Source organism: Hyperoodon ampullatus, assembly GCF_949752795.1.
Source record: "Hyperoodon ampullatus genome assembly, chromosome: 1".
NCBI lineage: Eukaryota > Metazoa > Chordata > Mammalia > Artiodactyla > Ziphiidae > Hyperoodon > Hyperoodon ampullatus.
Genome location: NC_136914.1, coordinates 56,706,325 through 56,722,995, shown reverse-complemented (window position 1 = coordinate 56,722,995; position 16,671 = coordinate 56,706,325). Strand labels below are relative to the sequence as shown.

At 37.1% G+C, this 16,671-nt stretch overlaps 1 protein-coding gene across 1 annotated transcript in view; it reads left to right on the top strand.

Annotated features, from left to right (window-relative positions):
- Positions 1–16,671, top strand: part of CTNNA3 (catenin alpha 3) — a gene marked incomplete at both ends in the record, with an annotated part of 1,638,358 nt that overhangs the window by 873,387 nt on the left and 748,300 nt on the right. Inside the window, 1 exon segment of the mRNA XM_079710492.1 lies at positions 9,442–9,594. Coding sequence (XP_079566618.1) covers positions 9,442–9,594 — 153 coding nt within the window.

Genomic DNA, 16,671 nt, shown 5'->3' with positions numbered 1-16,671 from the left:
AACTGTTTTTGCGGCAAAAGTAAAATAGAAGAAAGTGGCTTAGTATTAGGCAGAGTTACATTCAAATGCTGGCCCTGCCATCATCATCTGTGTGATCTCAGGAACAGATTTCACCTTTCTGAGCCTCTCTGAACCTATAAAATGGAATTAATAATACACAATAGGGCTGAAATGCCTCTGAGTGCCTGGTACATAGTAAATTTTTAGAGAATGTTGGTAAATTGATTCTGTTACATTAAAAACTGAGTTTATTATCCAAATGCTTAGAGCAAACAGCTAGCAATTCAGAGACCCTACCAATTTCCCCTTCTAACTCTTTCCAGGATGCTTCAAAAATTAGTTTCTGTTTAAATTAAGGCTACTTTTAACCTTAGGTCATCAGGAACATAGGATTAGAAAGGATTTCATTAAATAATTTAGAAGTCTAGTGTTATGCCACAAGTTCAAATTTTTTCCTCCAGAAATATGAAGATTTAACTATTTTCAAAGACCTTTGCTTTCTATTCCTTTCTACTATTTAATAACCGGAGTTCTTTTTCATGTACAGCTTTAACTTGGTCACTATTAACACATAACAGTGGGGCAAAAACTTTTCAACCATAAACTATTAATGCAATATATTATTGTAGTCTAATGGGAAGATTTAGTAAAATGGCCTGAGCAATCTTTTAATTCAGAAGTAGATTTGGAAGTGGAATAAATAGGGATCCCCAGCCAGGTAATATTAGCTGTGTAAAAGCACAATTTTGAAGGCTGGGAAAATTCCAATTTCTCAACTTTATGGCCTTAATGGGAATTCTATTTCTACTGTCAGCACTTAAAATCATGGAATGTAAGAGTTGGAAGGAACTTAGCACAACCTGTCTTATGATGCAGATGAGAAAGCAGGTTAGTGTAGTGAGGTGACCCACCTAAGGAGGAAGGGGACTGAACCTACATCCAGTCATAACCTACACCCACCTCAGGAACTCTCACTCTCAGGACTGTCCTCCCTGTTGTACGACTTTCATTCTCTACCTTCTTCAGTATTTCTACCCCATCTGCTCCTCCCAGGACTTGGAAAAGTTGTTACTATGAGCTATTAACAACTGTGTCTTTCATTCTGGTCTCATCCCTCTAGATTCCCTTCAGCAAAGTTATGCACAAAGACCTGATGTACATTTATACCTCCAAAGCTTTTGGAATCATTATTTTTCTTAAAAAAAAAAAAGTTAAAATAAAGCAATCCTTTGTGTGTAGGATTACCAGATTTAGCAAATCAAAGTACAGATGACCAGTTAAATTTGAATTTCAGATTAACAGCAAACAAATATTGCATGGGAACATAATTATGTATAAAAAATAGTTGAGTTGATCTGAAATTCAAATTTAACCAAGAATCTTGTATTTCATCTTGCAATCCTACTCTGATTTCCACCACACATCATCAGTGAGACAGAGAAACAGCAAGGGGGTTACTAATACTTTTCTTCGTAGTAAGAGGATGTTTCTAGCTCCTAGAGGACTACTGTGTTCCAGAGTTAGGAAAATTCCCTGTGGTTTCACAGGTCACATCTTCATTTTTTTGGTTAAGTACTGCTGCTTAACAAACCACTCTAAACAATAGCAACCATTTTACTGTTTCATGATTCCATGGGTTGGTTGGGGTGGGGGTGGGGCTGTTAGGGAGTCCATTTCTGTAGTATTTTCACTTGTGGTCTTGCAGGTAGTGGTAGTTCAAATGGTGTCTGGGTTCAGGGCTTGGTATTTGAGGCCTCAGTTCTTCTTTTTCTCTCTCTCCACGTGGTGTCTAATCCCCTAAGGCCCCCATTCATGTGGATTTTCTCTCTGTCAGGGGAGCCTGGATTTCTTACATGCTGGTTCAAGGCTCCAAGTTGACAGGCTTTCTTAGTGCCTGAGCTCCAAAGTCACTAGGATGCTTTTGCCTCTGCATACTACAAACTCTGCTCCAGGTCAACAGGAGGAAGTAAAATCACTATCTCTTATGGGAAAAGTGGCATGTGTATATGGGAAGATGTGATTGTTAGGAGCTGTCTTCGGAGACATCCATGGTCTTTAGTGTGAGGTGAGGTAGTTGCTCTGATTTGTTCTCAGTATCCTCACTTGCTTTCCCAAGAAGTTCATTTTCCATCCCGATGTTTATGCTTGTGGCAATAATACAAACTAGTTCAAACAACATGAGTCATCTCCACCTCTTCTTGCAAAATTTATTAATCAGTTTGTTTTGAGCATCCTCTATATACTGTACTTTTCACAGAGGAAGGAGAAAGTTCCTATCCTTACAGTGTTTTTCGTTGGAATATTTAATGTTCTTTTCTTGTTCTAGATCTGTGTCTGTTTGTTTGTTTTTAGTAGAAAAAAACAAGCAAACAAAGGCTGTCTCCCTGCTCATTCATCTTAATTCCTTTGCTTACACATGGCCTGTCCATTGGCAGCACAGAAACATTTTAGCTCAGAGAATCAATGGGCTTCATCTGTGAGGAATGAGATAGATTTCTTAAACATAGCTGGGAAGAAGCAAATTATACATTTTGGGGTAATAACATGAATGTCCTACAGGTGATTTACTGTTTTATTGTTTCAAATAAACAATTTGTCTTTTCTTGCTCTGTGACTTCATTGCCTGTTGCACTAGAGAGCAAAGACAAAAGTCCTTGGCATTGTGTTTCAGAATTTTTATAATTTGGCACCAACTTAATCCTAATAATTTTTCTTTCTTTTTTTTTAGTTTTACTATAAACTTTATTTTTTTAATTTTATTTTTTAACATCTTTATTGGATATAATTGCTTTATGATGGTGTCTTAGTTTCTGCTTTATAACAAAGTGAATCAGTTACACATATACATATATCCCCATATCTCCTCCCTCTTGCGTCTCCCTCCCACTCTCCTATCCCACCCCTCTAGGTGGTCACAAAGCACAGAGCTGCTCCCTGTGATATGCGGCTGCTTCCCACTAGCTATCTGTTTTACATTTGGTAGTATATATAAGTCCATGACACTCTCTCAGTTCGCCTCAGCTTACCTTTACCCCTCCCTGTGTCCTCAAGTCCATTCTCTATGTCTGAGTCTTTATTTCTGTCCTACCCCTAGGTTCTTCAGAACCATTTTTTTTTTTTTTTTTAGATTCCATATATATATGTTAGCATATGGTATTTGTTTTTCTCTTTCTGACTTACTTCACTCTGTATGACAAGTTCTAGGTCCATCCACCTCACTACAAATAACTCAATTTCGTTTCTTTTTATGGCTGAGTTATATTCCATTGTATATATGTGCCACATCTTCTTTATCCGTTCATCTGTCGATGGACACTTAGGTTGCTTCCATGTCCTGGCTATTGTAAATACAGCTGCAGTGAGCATTGCGGTACATGACTCTTTTTGACTTATGGCTTTCTCAGGGTATATGCCCAGTAGTGGGATTGCTGGGTCATATGGTAGTTCTATTTGTAGTTTTTTAAGGAACCTCCATACTGTTCTCCATAGTGGCTGTATCAATTTACATTCCCACCAACAGTGCAGAGGATTCCCTTTTCTCCACACCCTCTCAAGCATTTATTGTTTGTAGATTTTTTATGATGGCCATTCTAACTGGTGTGAGGTGATACCTCACTGTAGTTTTGATTTGCATTTCTCTAATGATTAGTGATGTTGAGCATCCTTTCATGTATTTTTTGGCAATCTGTATACCTTCTTTGGAGAAATGTCTATTTAGGTCTTCTGCCCATTTTTGGATTGGGTTATTTGTTTTTTTAATATTAAGCTGCATGAGCTGCTTGTAAATTTTGAAGATTAATCCTTTGTCAGTTTCTTCATTTGCAAATATTTTCTCCCATTCTGAGGGTTGTCTTTTCATCTTGTTTATGATTTCCTTTGCTGTACAAAAGCTTTTAAGTTTCATTAGGTCCCATTTGTTTATTTTTGTTTTTATTTCCGTTTCTCTGGGAGGTGGGTCAAAAAGGATCTTGCTGTGATTTATGTCGTAGAGTGTTCTCCCTATGTTTTCCTCTAAGAGTTTTATAGTGTCTGGCCTTACAATTAGGTCTTTAATCCATTTTGAGTTTACTTTTGTGAATGATGTTAGGGAGTGTTCTAATATCATTCTTTTACATGTAGCTGTCCAGTTTTGCTAGCACCACTTATTGAAGAGGCTGTCTTTTCTCCATTCTGTATTCTTGCCTCCTTTATCAAAAATAAGGTGACCATATGTGTGTGGGTTTATCTCTGGGCTTCCTATGGTGTTCCATTGATCTATATTTCTGTTTCTGTGCCAGTACCATACTGTCTCGATTACTGTAGTTTTGTAGTATAGTCTGAAGTTAGGGAGCCTGATTCCTCCAGCTCTGTATTTCTTTCTCAAGATTGCTTTGGCTATTCGGGATCTTTTGTGTTTCAATACAAATTGTGAAATTTTTTGTCCTAGTTCTGTGAAAAATGCCATTGGTAGTTTGATAGGGATTGCATTGAATCTGTAGATTGCTTTGGGTAGCATAATCATTTTCACAGTGTTTATTCTTCCAATCCAAGAGCATGGTATAGCTCTCCATCTGTTTGTATCATCTTTTATTTCTTTCATCAGTGTCTTATAGTTTTCTGCATACAGGTCTTTTGTCTCCATAGGTAGGTTTATTCCTAGGTATTTTATTCTTTTTGTTGCAAAGGTAAATGAGAGTGTTTCCTTAATTTCTCTTTCAGATTTTTCATCATTAGTGTATAGGAATGCAAGAGATTTCTGTGCATTAATTTTGTATCCTGTTACTTTACCTAATTCATTGATTAGCTCTAGTAGTTTTCTGTTAGCATCTTTAGGATTCTTTGTGTATAGTATCATGTCATCTGCAAACAGTGACAGCTTTTTTTTTGTTGTTTTTTTGTGGTACGCGGGCCTCTCACTGTTGTGGCCTCTCCCATTGCGGAGCACGGGCTCTGGACATGCAGGCTCAGCGGCCATGGCTCATGGGCCTAGCTGCTCCGCGTCCTGTGGGATCTTTCCGGACCGGGGCACGAACCCATGTCCCCTGCATCGGCAGGCGGACTCTCAACCACTGTACCACCAGGGAAGCCCTCCGAGAAGCAAGTGTAAAAGAATATCAAGCATAAGAGAGCAGGCAGGGAAGGAGGAAAGGATACGTGATTGAGGTCATCAATATAGGCAACAGTTACTTAAGGACCTCTGAGAAGAGACAGAATGCCTCCCAGAATTGTCTGACCAATCGATGGAAGCTGGGAATTTTATCCAGTAGCTCCCGTACCCATTGGTTGAGGGTTGCTCCCAGTAGTATTGCCTCTCTAGAACTTTGAGGCTGTTTGTGCTTGAGCTGAGAATCTCATAGAGACTTGGAGCAGGCCCTGAAAAAGAATAACAAAAAGAAGCATGGAATGCACTCGAGGTGGGATGTCTTTGGAGGACGTGGAACTGTCCCCCCCCCAGCAACAGTTGAAATCAGAGACTGGTCCAGTGGATGAGATGTAAAGTACCAAAGGCCTCTAATGTAGCCTATAATCATAGCTATGAATGTAATGGTAAATGATCAGGAATCAGTAACAGAGAGAATCTTGTAAGAAAACTGTGGGTTGGTTGCATTAATTGTGCTATTTGTTGTTTGCATGGGTTGAAGATGCTTTCAAAGGGGAAGATATTTCCCTGCCTGCTGATTGTTTGCTGTCTCTTAAGCATATCACTCATGTCTAACACAAGTCACCAATTTTTGGCCATTTCCTTCTGTCATCTTTTAATCTTTTTGTCTGAATTTTTTTTTTTTACCTGAAATACCTTTCACTATTTCCATTGTGCCTAATGAGACTCTATTTCAATCTTTTCTCTACCACCACATTCCAGTCACACTAGATACTTGTGATTCTGGAGGATCCCTCTGTTTTATTTGCTTATAATAGTCTCTATTCCTAGAATGTGATGCTTGCCATTTCCCAGCTCCAACTCTTAACATCCTAATCACTTTTTAAAATGGAATACATATGTCTCATCCTTACAGAAGCCTTCTTAACTATGAGAATCAGTCAGTAGTTTCTTATTTGTTTTCACTTCTTTTAAGATACTCATCAAACTCTTTGTATATCTCTCCCTCCCTAATAGTTATCCTGTCTTTGTCTTACTGACATTCCCCAAGTTGCCTAGAACGTTGCTTTGCCCTTAGATAGAAAGCTCAAAATGCATTTGTTAAATTGAATGAATATGCAACTACAGAAGATTCGTTTTGCTTATTATATTTGACAGTGTCTTCTATCAGGTAATTTCAGCCCATTTTCCAACAGAATTATGAAAACATTGGCATAGATCTTATTTGAAAGCACATTTTCCAGTCGTTCTGTCTTGTCCTACTGAACATAATATCCCACCTCTGTGGTACCCTTTTCTCAGTTACTGTGTTATGTAGTTAGCAACATGCCTTAGAAAAAAGCAAAAAACGTGTTCCTAATTTGATTTAGTTTTTTAAAAAATAATTTAGTCAAAGAGTTTATTTATTCTTTTTTTTTTTTTTTTTGCGGTACGTGGGCCTCTCACTGTTGTGGCCTCTCCCATTGTGGAGCACAGGCTCCAGATGCGCAGGCTCAGTGGCCATGGCTCACGGGCCCAGCCGCTCCGCGGCACGCGGGATCCTCCCGGACCGGGGCACGAACCCGCGTCCCCTGCATCGGCAGGCGGACTCTCAACCACTGCGCCACCAGAGAAGCCCTATTTATTCTTTAATTAATAGAAATCAGCTATACCTCAAGCCTCAGTTCTACAATATATTTCAACCTTTGTATATGGGATGATGGATTGAATGAATAGCAGGGAAAATATAGTTGAAAACCTTGAAGAAATTAAAAAAAAGAATGGGGGAATAAATGCCATTAAAATGAAGGGAAGGCAAGGTGGCACCACTGAGGGGAGAGGCATGGACCAGAACAAATGTTTTCAGTGCTTGAAGAAGATTGCTGTAATTATTCAAGTATTTACAAAAATTGGTGCAATCTAAGACAGTAGTTATTTCTATCTCTATCATTTTTATATGGTGATAAATCAAAACATTTTTTTTAAGCATAAGAGGACAATCTGACTTTCTGAGTTTAGTTTTAGATGGGAACATATGTCGAAGTCTTTTTTTTTTCTTGAAGTTTTTATATGAGAAACAATCCCTCTTTAAACCTATATCTCAATGTAGTTAATACCAAGTCTTACTTCTTCATGTAACAATCAAATTACGAGAAACAGGAGTTTATTCTGTCTCCACCTGTTCATCTCCCATTCACTCTTCAAACCATAGCAATAGGACTCCTGATCCCACTTTTCCACCAAAACTTCTTAATAACCTCCTAGTGGTCAAATCCAATAGAGAAGTCTTGGTACTTTTAATTTAACTTACCTTTAAAATAAGACTCTGAACCCTTTTATCGTCTTGAAATTTCTTTGCTGTCAGTCTCCTGGTTTTTCTTCATTACAATATTTAATGACATTCCTCCACTAGATTATAAGGGATCATGTATTTCCAACCTGACATTTTTCACAGTACCTAGCTCTTGGTAGAAAAGTAAGGAAATGGTGTTCAGAAATATTTGTTGAATTGAGTGAAATCAAATACACAGAAAAGAAGATTCAACACATCCATAATGTGGGTGTTATAATTGTGTTTGGTAGGATAAGTTCATTTGAAGAGCATTGATACAGAGGTTTATTTGAAAGTTTCCCTTTAGGCTGTTGGGTCATTTCCTCTCTTTGTTTCTTGGCCATCATCTCAGCCTCTTTTTAGGTCCTACTCTCCATCTGCATGACTACCATAAGTGGTAATATTTTTTAAGATTTTATTCTTGGACATCTCACTGTGCATCTCCCTCTATATGATTCTCTTCACCTCCTTGGCTTGAATTACCTCCCATATGTATGCTGGCTTTCAGCCACATATCTCTAGTGTAAATCTCCTCTTAGCCCCCCTTCTATATGTCCTGGTTACAAATGAAGGAAGAAAAAGATAAAGGGGAGGGATGGTCATTGGCAACAGCTCCCCTTCTGAGAGATTTCTTCTACTTTTCTCTTATGTACGTGGAACTAACACAACTTGCATTTCCCAGTGCAACTCCTAACTTATGATCTCTTGCCTGACTTCCCTGGTCCACTCTTTATGGACATCAAACAGTTCACTCACTCAGGGTCTTCTCCTTGCCTTGTAAACACTTAGCACTCTACACCCTGTCCAAGTAAGTGCTCAGTAAATGTTAATTAGTTGCCATTAGTGATTTGCTGTTCTGCATGCTAAGTAGAATCTTTCCTTGGGGATCTTCCTACTGCCTTTGTGCAATTGTTGATAGCCATAAAAATTTCACAGTTCTTCTGAGAACGCTCCACTATCTTAGACAAAGGTATTTTTCTCCCCCAAATCTATAATTATTATGGATTTATTATCCTACAGTTGTTATAGGAAGAGAGACAGTGCTTTTTTTTTTCATGTAGCTACATCATTTAACCCCTTGAAAATAGATTAATTCTAATGTAATCCAAAACTAGAGTAAGTATCTGCTGGTTTTAAAAAATATTCTAAAATATAATTTTCACAGAAGGCAAATTACAAACTCCCTGTCTGATAGCTAGTCATGTCTTTATTACAGAGATTATTAAATTGAGGGAGTTGACCAAAAACTTTGGAGCCATTCATAAACACTGACATTGTTAATAAAACATGTCAAGGTATTGTGATCTTTAAGGACTCAAGATTATATAAATACAATGCATTAATTTTCCAGCTCAGTTTTAAATTTCAGAAAATATCTGCTGAGTAGAGTAATTGCCTGATTGTCATTTATAAGCTTACACATAATCTAATTTAAAAGGACTAATTGTAGTAGAATGTTATACTTGTTTAATAATTTAAGGTGTGAGGGCAAGAGCAGTTAATGCAAATGGAGAAAATTGGACATCAAACTCATTTTTTATTCTCCTTGCTCTATTAATCTGTTACCAACTGGCATAATCAGTTATCTAACTTGGTTTAATTACCATGAAGTCTACAATTTAGCTAATCAAAATTTATCATGAGTTCTTCCAACAAAGTAGAAAGCATTTTATAATTTTGTAATTATGAAAATACATGATGTTCAATGTTGTTTGTACACATGCATAAACATTACAATAGTGCAATTTCTTTGAGGGAAAAATACAGTACTATCACTTATAATCTGACCTCTGGGCTAAGTACAGTTTAAGAAAAAGATAGTCGTTTTTGAGAGCAAGAGAGCTATTATTGCTCGATGATTTTTTTTCTTGGATATTTAGCTTGTTTTAGCTTTGTAAGTGACATTCATACAGTCTTAAATATTATGATTTTAGAGACTGTGCAAAAATACATATAAAAGAAATTTTGTAATTACTGAGATTGTAAAAATAGGAAATAACAAGAACTATTTCTTGAAAAAAAAAAACCTGAATTTTTTATTTCTCCTCAGCTCCGTAAGGCTATTATAGATCATGTGTCAGACTCCTTTTTGGATACGACAGTCCCACTTTTGGTTCTCATTGAAGCTGCCAAGAATGGCCGGGAAAAGGAAATAAAAGAATATGCTGCGATATTTCGTGAACACACCAGCAGGCTTGTAGAGGTGAGTGTGCTAGAACTGTAACTACTCTAAATCCAGGAGAATAGGGCTCTCGTTCTGCATTTATACCTGAATTGGATTCAAATAAAAACTTTTGTCCACTTATAGCAAATGAAGCAGAGTTGGGCCAAAGTACTGTGAAGGTATGTATGTCAAATTGTATAAACTATCCCCCATTGGCTTGGAAAAGGAACAAGTTATTTAGAAAGAGTTATGAAAATATGATCAATATATTTTCTTAATGTGTATTTTTTTCAGAGCTACACACACACATACACAAACCTGGTACACAAACCTGGTTAAACACAGGTTTTATCCTTACAAATACTTTCTTCCTATTCTAACTTAAAAGTATTAGATGCTTTCTCTCATGTCACTTTATTGTTTCTCTCCCATCTTTTCATGGTTGTTACCCTTCAGCCTTTCAAATCATATTCAACTATGAAACATGACTATAGAACATGAATGTAGGGTATACAGGGATAGAGAAACACAGAATAATTAAGTAGGGATAGTGGATTTGTCCATGTCCCAGTAGAGGAAAGAGGAGATGATAAAACTGTAATTTCCTCCTGCTTGGAAACTGGAAACATGGAAATGCCCCATGATTTGGGGGGCAGGGGGGCATATTGCTGAAGGAGCTATGAAGTGCTGGGCGATTCCTAGAAGACAGGTAGTGGAATTTACTGTCTTATGGACGTCAATAATACAACCACGGTATAAGAGAAAGCCTGAATGGAAGAATTCCTAACCCCAGTAAAGTGACAGTACTCGCAAGTCCAGGAAACACTGGAAGGAAGGGAAAAATGTGGTTGACCAGATCCTTGTACTAGAGCGATACACTGCTGGTACCCATCAGTGTGACTCTATCAGTTGTTTATGGCTTGTGTCAGTACTCATTGTCAGTGCTATGTGCTATGCTGATTATTAAATGTTCTATGCCTGTGCTATGCTGATTATTAAATGTTTTGACTGCCACACCTTCCTATATAGGCCATGAATTCTGTGATGAAATATGTGTTTGGGGGCCCAAATTGCTTGTAAAACTTGTGTTAGAAATAGTCCCCACTTGAATAAGAAACGTTGTATAATAAACATCTATACAATGTTTACTAAAGTAGAGGGCTTTTCCAACATCTTTAATGTGGATCAACTGGGAAGGAAGTTTCCGATGTAGCTAGCACTTCCACTGGGTCCCAGTCTTCACATCTAGAAAACAAGAGTGGATAGATAGATGATTACTAAGATAATTTCAGCCCTAAAACTGCCCCACCTACGACTTTGAAATCTTTGAACTTGCCAAGAACTCTGTGAGACAGGGCAGCTTATGTAATTCCCATTGGCCTTATGTGGAAATAAAAATACAAAACCTAAAACAAGCTAATGAGAGTCGAAGCTGATTTCCAGGTTTACTGTGTTTAACTAATTCATTCAACTATTTATTACTTATCTAGTTTTATTTATTCCTTCTTGTACTCATTCCTCAAATATTTACTAACTATTCCCAAAGGCAAATGTTAAAAATTAAAAGAGAGCAGAACAGAGGAGCAGGTCATTAAAGGCACCTAACTAAGTATGGCTCCTAAATATCATAAATCTTTTGTCTAGAAATATGTTTTCTAAGCTGAAGGAACACCAAATTATGAAAATAACTTTTTGGTGAAAAATTCTGAAAGTAAAAGTTGGTTTGTGCTAATAATGTTGGATCCTTATTCCTATTTTTCAGTTTAGTTTCTAATGAAATATAAATCTCATGAGGTGCTCAATAAAGGACACCTTGATCCCACGATTTTGGGAAAAAAGTTCTATTTCTCCTTTTGGAGATTTTACGTATCTGAAAAATCCAGATATAAAGAAATCTCTTTAAGTCAGAATTTCCCCAAATCAGTTTATCTAAAGTACTCTTTCTTTCATGATGCTTATTAGTAAGGCACTGCCTTCCAGAAACACTTGAGAATACTACCTTATTTTATTACCAAATGATAGTTTTTTACTATGTAGATAGAGCTCTAAGAATCTATTTTAAATGTTTAAGGATTTTGAAAATTCTGTAGTTCATGTGAATATGAAACAATAACAGATTTTGGAATTTTGAGCTACTAGGGGACTAAGAATGGGTCTTATTCAACTCTTGGTTCCCTTAACACATTATAATGAGATTATGCTGGCTTTGGAGTCTTCCAGTTCTTACTCTGATATTACTTAGAAACTTGTCTTCAGTTCCAGTAAGCTTTTACTAGTTAACAAACCATCCCCAAACTTAGTGCTTAGAATAATCATTTATTATTCTCTTACTGATCTGCAGGTTGACTGAGCAGAGCTGGGCTGTCCTCATGTAGGGTCTCTTTCATGTGCTGGTTGTCAAATATTGGCTGGGGATGGAACCCTTCAAAGGTTTGATTTGGCTAGACAAGCAAGATGGTACATTCACATGATTGAAAGTGCATGCTAGCTGTCAGCTGGGAGCTTAGTTGTGGTTGTCAACTGGAGCACCAGCCAGTAAATACATGGCCTTTCCATGTGGCTTCAGCTTCTCAGAGCGTAGTTTCTGAGTTCTGAGATGAGAAGTCCCAAGCGCAAGCCAGAAACAGGAAGTAGAGCTGACATTCTCTTAAGGCCTGGGCCCAGCAATTGGCACAGTACAGCTTCCACTGTACTTTAGTGATCAAAGCCATCACAGAGCCTGCCCAAACACAAGGAGGGAAGAGGTGGCATGAGACTCCATGTCTCACTGGAAGGAGCAGCAGAGTATTTGTGGCCACCTTTAATTTACATGTCTCTTCTTAGGGCTTCATTTGCTTTAGCTGTAAAGTGAAGGTTAAACAAGATAATGTCTAAGGTCACTACCAGTTTCTAAAATTGTAAGAGCTGAGAAATACTTTTTACAGTTGAGAGACTCCTAGCTCTCTAAGAGATATAGACATAGGAGGAAATGAAAATGGTTTTTAAGTATACTGCTCAAACACTAGGTTGTTTATATATATCAAGAAGGAAAAAAAAAGAGGGCTGCATTTATCTCCCAGGAAAATTCTTTTTTGAAAGGAGCTGTCTAACCAAAGCAAGAGAGCAAATCATCATTAATTTACTACAAACATTGAGATAGAAGTGTCTGGGGCAGAGTCTGAGGAAATAAGAGAACTAAAATATATCAGTTTCAGAGGACATTGTGAGTTCCCTTTGTATGGATTGGTTACCAGTCCTCCACGTCCCTTTTCCTTACCACCCCGCTACACAGACAAGTGTATATACCCATCTTATTCCCAAGCTGGGTTATTTGACATAGCAGGGCAGATTATCTCGATACTAAATGACTTCAAGAAAAAGCTATTTTCAATGTGTTTGGGTTTTGATACCTCAACTATGTTTGTCAGAGAAATTTAAAATCTAAAAGTGAACTTGTTGAAGTAAGACGTAAGTGGGGAAAAAAAAAGTCTATTTTTAAAGAATTCCTATCAGATCTTTGAAGAAAAATCCATGCTGTTAAAGGAATGCTTTAGATAATGGTTAACTTGTAACTTTTACGAAAGGGATAGTAAAAAGTAGAACTGAACACAAAGCAAAAACACAAAACCTTAAGAAATTCTGTGAGTAATAATTAGAAAACAAAAAGGATTTGGAGTATTGGTGGAAGAAATGAGAATGAGGAAAAAAGTGGCCAATAAATCGGGCCTGAACATTCCCATTCTCTAGTGAAGTCATGTCTTATTTTATTACCATGTAGTAAGTTTAACATAAAGTGACCATGGGTGAAATGATGGTTATAAAACCCTGGGCAGTACCAATAACTGGAGAACTTAGATCCTTGTGGCTAATTTTATTTTACTTACGTTGAATTAAGTAACTGTTATGCAAAGCATTTCCTACTTTGTACATTCAAGTTAGTCTGTGTTTTTGGGTCCACCTAGGCACAATAAGAAGGAGACGCAGGAGCAGAGGTTGGCATTTTAAAAATTAAGCTCACATAGTGATTAGCAATTAATGACTAATGTGCTTATTGAATTGTGCTCCCCAGTATTTTGATGTTGCACTGATGGTGTCTTAGGGCACCATTAACTCTACTGGTTTCCACCAATAATACCTATTAAACAAGAAGTTTAAAATATTAATTTTATCTTAAAAATAAAAATATTCAGTAATTCTAGAGGGTAAGGATTTTATTTTTTATCACTTTAAGCTTCCTCTAATAGCAAAGTCTATAAGCTAGTTCTCAATAGATCCGTCTTAAATGAAGAAACACATTCATAACACTAGCTCAGTTTTCTTCCTCTCTAAAAAGTTGACTCTGAGGATTCCAGTAACTGGACTTGACACGTATGCCTGATCCCAATTATTTGAGTACCTCCCTACTCTGTTGTACAAAGATACTTTAAAATAATACTACACAGTGATATTAGCAAATGGCTTTGCCATTAGTTATCAAAAGCAGACAGACACTATAAACCCTGCTCCAGATCTCCTTCAGAAGGAGAAGGACAATTTGATAACATCTTTAAAGAACTTGGCCCACTTCAGAGATGAAGTTTGTAGCTTTTTTTTTTTTGCGGTACGCGGGCCTCTCACCGCTGTGGCCTCTCCCGTTGCGGAGCACAGGCTCCGGACGCGCAGGCTCAGCGGCCATGGCTCATGGGCCCAGCTGCTCCGCGGCATGTGGGATCTTCCCAGACCGGGTCACGAACCCGTGTCCCCTGCATCGGCAGACGGACTCTCAACCACTGCACCACCAGGGAAGCCCAAGTTTGTAGCTTTAACGTGGTAATGTAACTATTATTCAGAAGAATGCCATTATATATTCAATAAAGACATTGTTTTTTATAATGCCTATTATTTAATATTTCTCTAAAATTAATTTTTACAAACTCCACTATTATTTCTGAATCATATTACAGTTCTCAGCAAGTCAGTTCATGCTGAACACTACAGTTGCTAACAATTAAATGATAAAATCTCCTGTTTATTCCATGGATTTTATCATATTAATTATTATTAAGCATGCCAGTGTTAATGATCAAGACCTGAAAATTTCCTGTGGATTAGTGAAGTTTCTCTATGTGAAAAGCCAGCTTCGTCAGTGCTTTGACTTATTCATCAAAAATTCATCTGTCTTGATGTACCTTATTTTAGTAAGTTTCATGGGAGCCTTTCATCAAAAAGGAAAAAGTGGGTGGACATTTAATTATAATACTTCCCTCCAACCTACAAAGCTGATTGTTCCCACTCACAAAATGGCAAGCCAGATTTAGCAAAGCCCCAGTGCCAAGAGAGAAGACTTTAGAGGGGGACTCTTGCTGTTTGCAAGAAGTGCTCATTGCTCTCAGCTCTGCTAATATCGTTGCGTTTTGACAGAATGCTGTTCAAATGTCACGCATTACTTTAATTGATCATCTGTTATCAAATAAGGATATGTTTGGTTATAAATAAATCAAGCTTTTAGAGACCCATCCCATTCTTCCTTCTTTCTCGCCCTCGACAAGAAAAAAAATGGAAAAAAAAAAAAAAGAACAAACCCATATTTACGCTTGTACACAAACCAACAACTGTTCTACACAAACCAACAACTGTTCTCAGTGAGCATCTTGGCAGCTCTCCTCTTTTGCTGGGGAAAGGATATTATAGCTAAGTCAGAAATGGTTTTGCTTGTATAGAATAGAGCACACAGGTGTGACTGCCCACTCCCTGGATTAGAAACTGCTCAGCATTTTAATCTTCTTTTAGTTAAAAGACATGACGAACATGATTCTTCAAAGCCTAGCGTGAAAGCACGGTGAGTGACCTTTCCATGTTTTAGAGGTTTCTTTATAAATTTTCTATTCATGGTCTTTGGAATACAGGGAAAGTTTAGTGATACAATTATAGACAAGTCAGAGACTTTTCATAGTCAAGTGTAGGTATTTTTGAATGGAATATTAGTATTTTGGAATTAAGAAGAGAAAGAAAACTATATGGGATTAGAGTAGTTTGGAAATTCAGCATGAAGTAAGCAATGTTTACATTAAACCTTGAAAACTAGGCGGAGTTGGATATGAAAAACTAGAACTCTAAGTGGAGATAACAGCATGAATAAAGAATAAAATGAAATCTAGATTTAAACTGGCTGGAGCATGAAGTGGGATAGCAGTACTTGATGAAGAGCCTTGAATATTTGAATGCCAGGGTGAAGAAGTTAGATTTCATCTTATAGAACTGGATCCAGTAATGGATTTGGAAAGCAGCAGTTGCTTCTCAGCAGGGAAGGATCTCAAGGGAAGTCATATTGTGTGGTGGCTATTTTGCATCCGAACATAAAAATTTCTAACCCCCCATAATTGATTAGAATCTCATGACCATAAACTGGCATTTAAAAATGACTGGATTTAAAACCTATTTATTATCCTACAATAAATAAAAGAAAACTAGTTTTAATAATGAAATTGGAGCAGGAAACAAGTGTCCCAGGACTTAATGGTACTAGATTGATGTTATACAATAGAAATAGAAGGCAGGCCACACACATAATTTTAAATTTTCTAGTAGCCATACTAAAAGTAAAAATAAACAGGTGAACTAATTTAAATATGTTTTATTTAATCTTGTATACTCCAAATATTATCATTTTGACATGTAATCAATATAAAAACTATTAATGAGATGTCTTACATTTTTTGGTACTAAGTCTTAGAAATCTGGTATAGATTTTATACTTACAGCCTATTTTAATCTAGACTAGCCACATTTTAAGGGCATAATAGCCATAAGTGGCTCATGGCTATGTTTTAGATAGTGCAGTTCTAGACAGGTGATTGGCAAGTTGAGGACAGGAGTGTATTCATTTATTCATACAGTCATTCATTTAACAAACATGTCTTCAGTGCCTACTATGTGCCATGTACTGTGCTGGACTCTGGGACTCTAGAGCCTTTGTTTTTGTTTCTCTGGCCTGATATACAATAAGCACAACATTCAATAAATCATTGTTGAACGAATTAGTATAAGAAATGAAGTAGAATGTCCGTTAATCCTATAGATCGTAAAAATGGTAACACTGTGACTTACTGAGTAAAGTGTGAAATATGGAGACTTTCTTGATGTTGTTGGGAAAGTGAC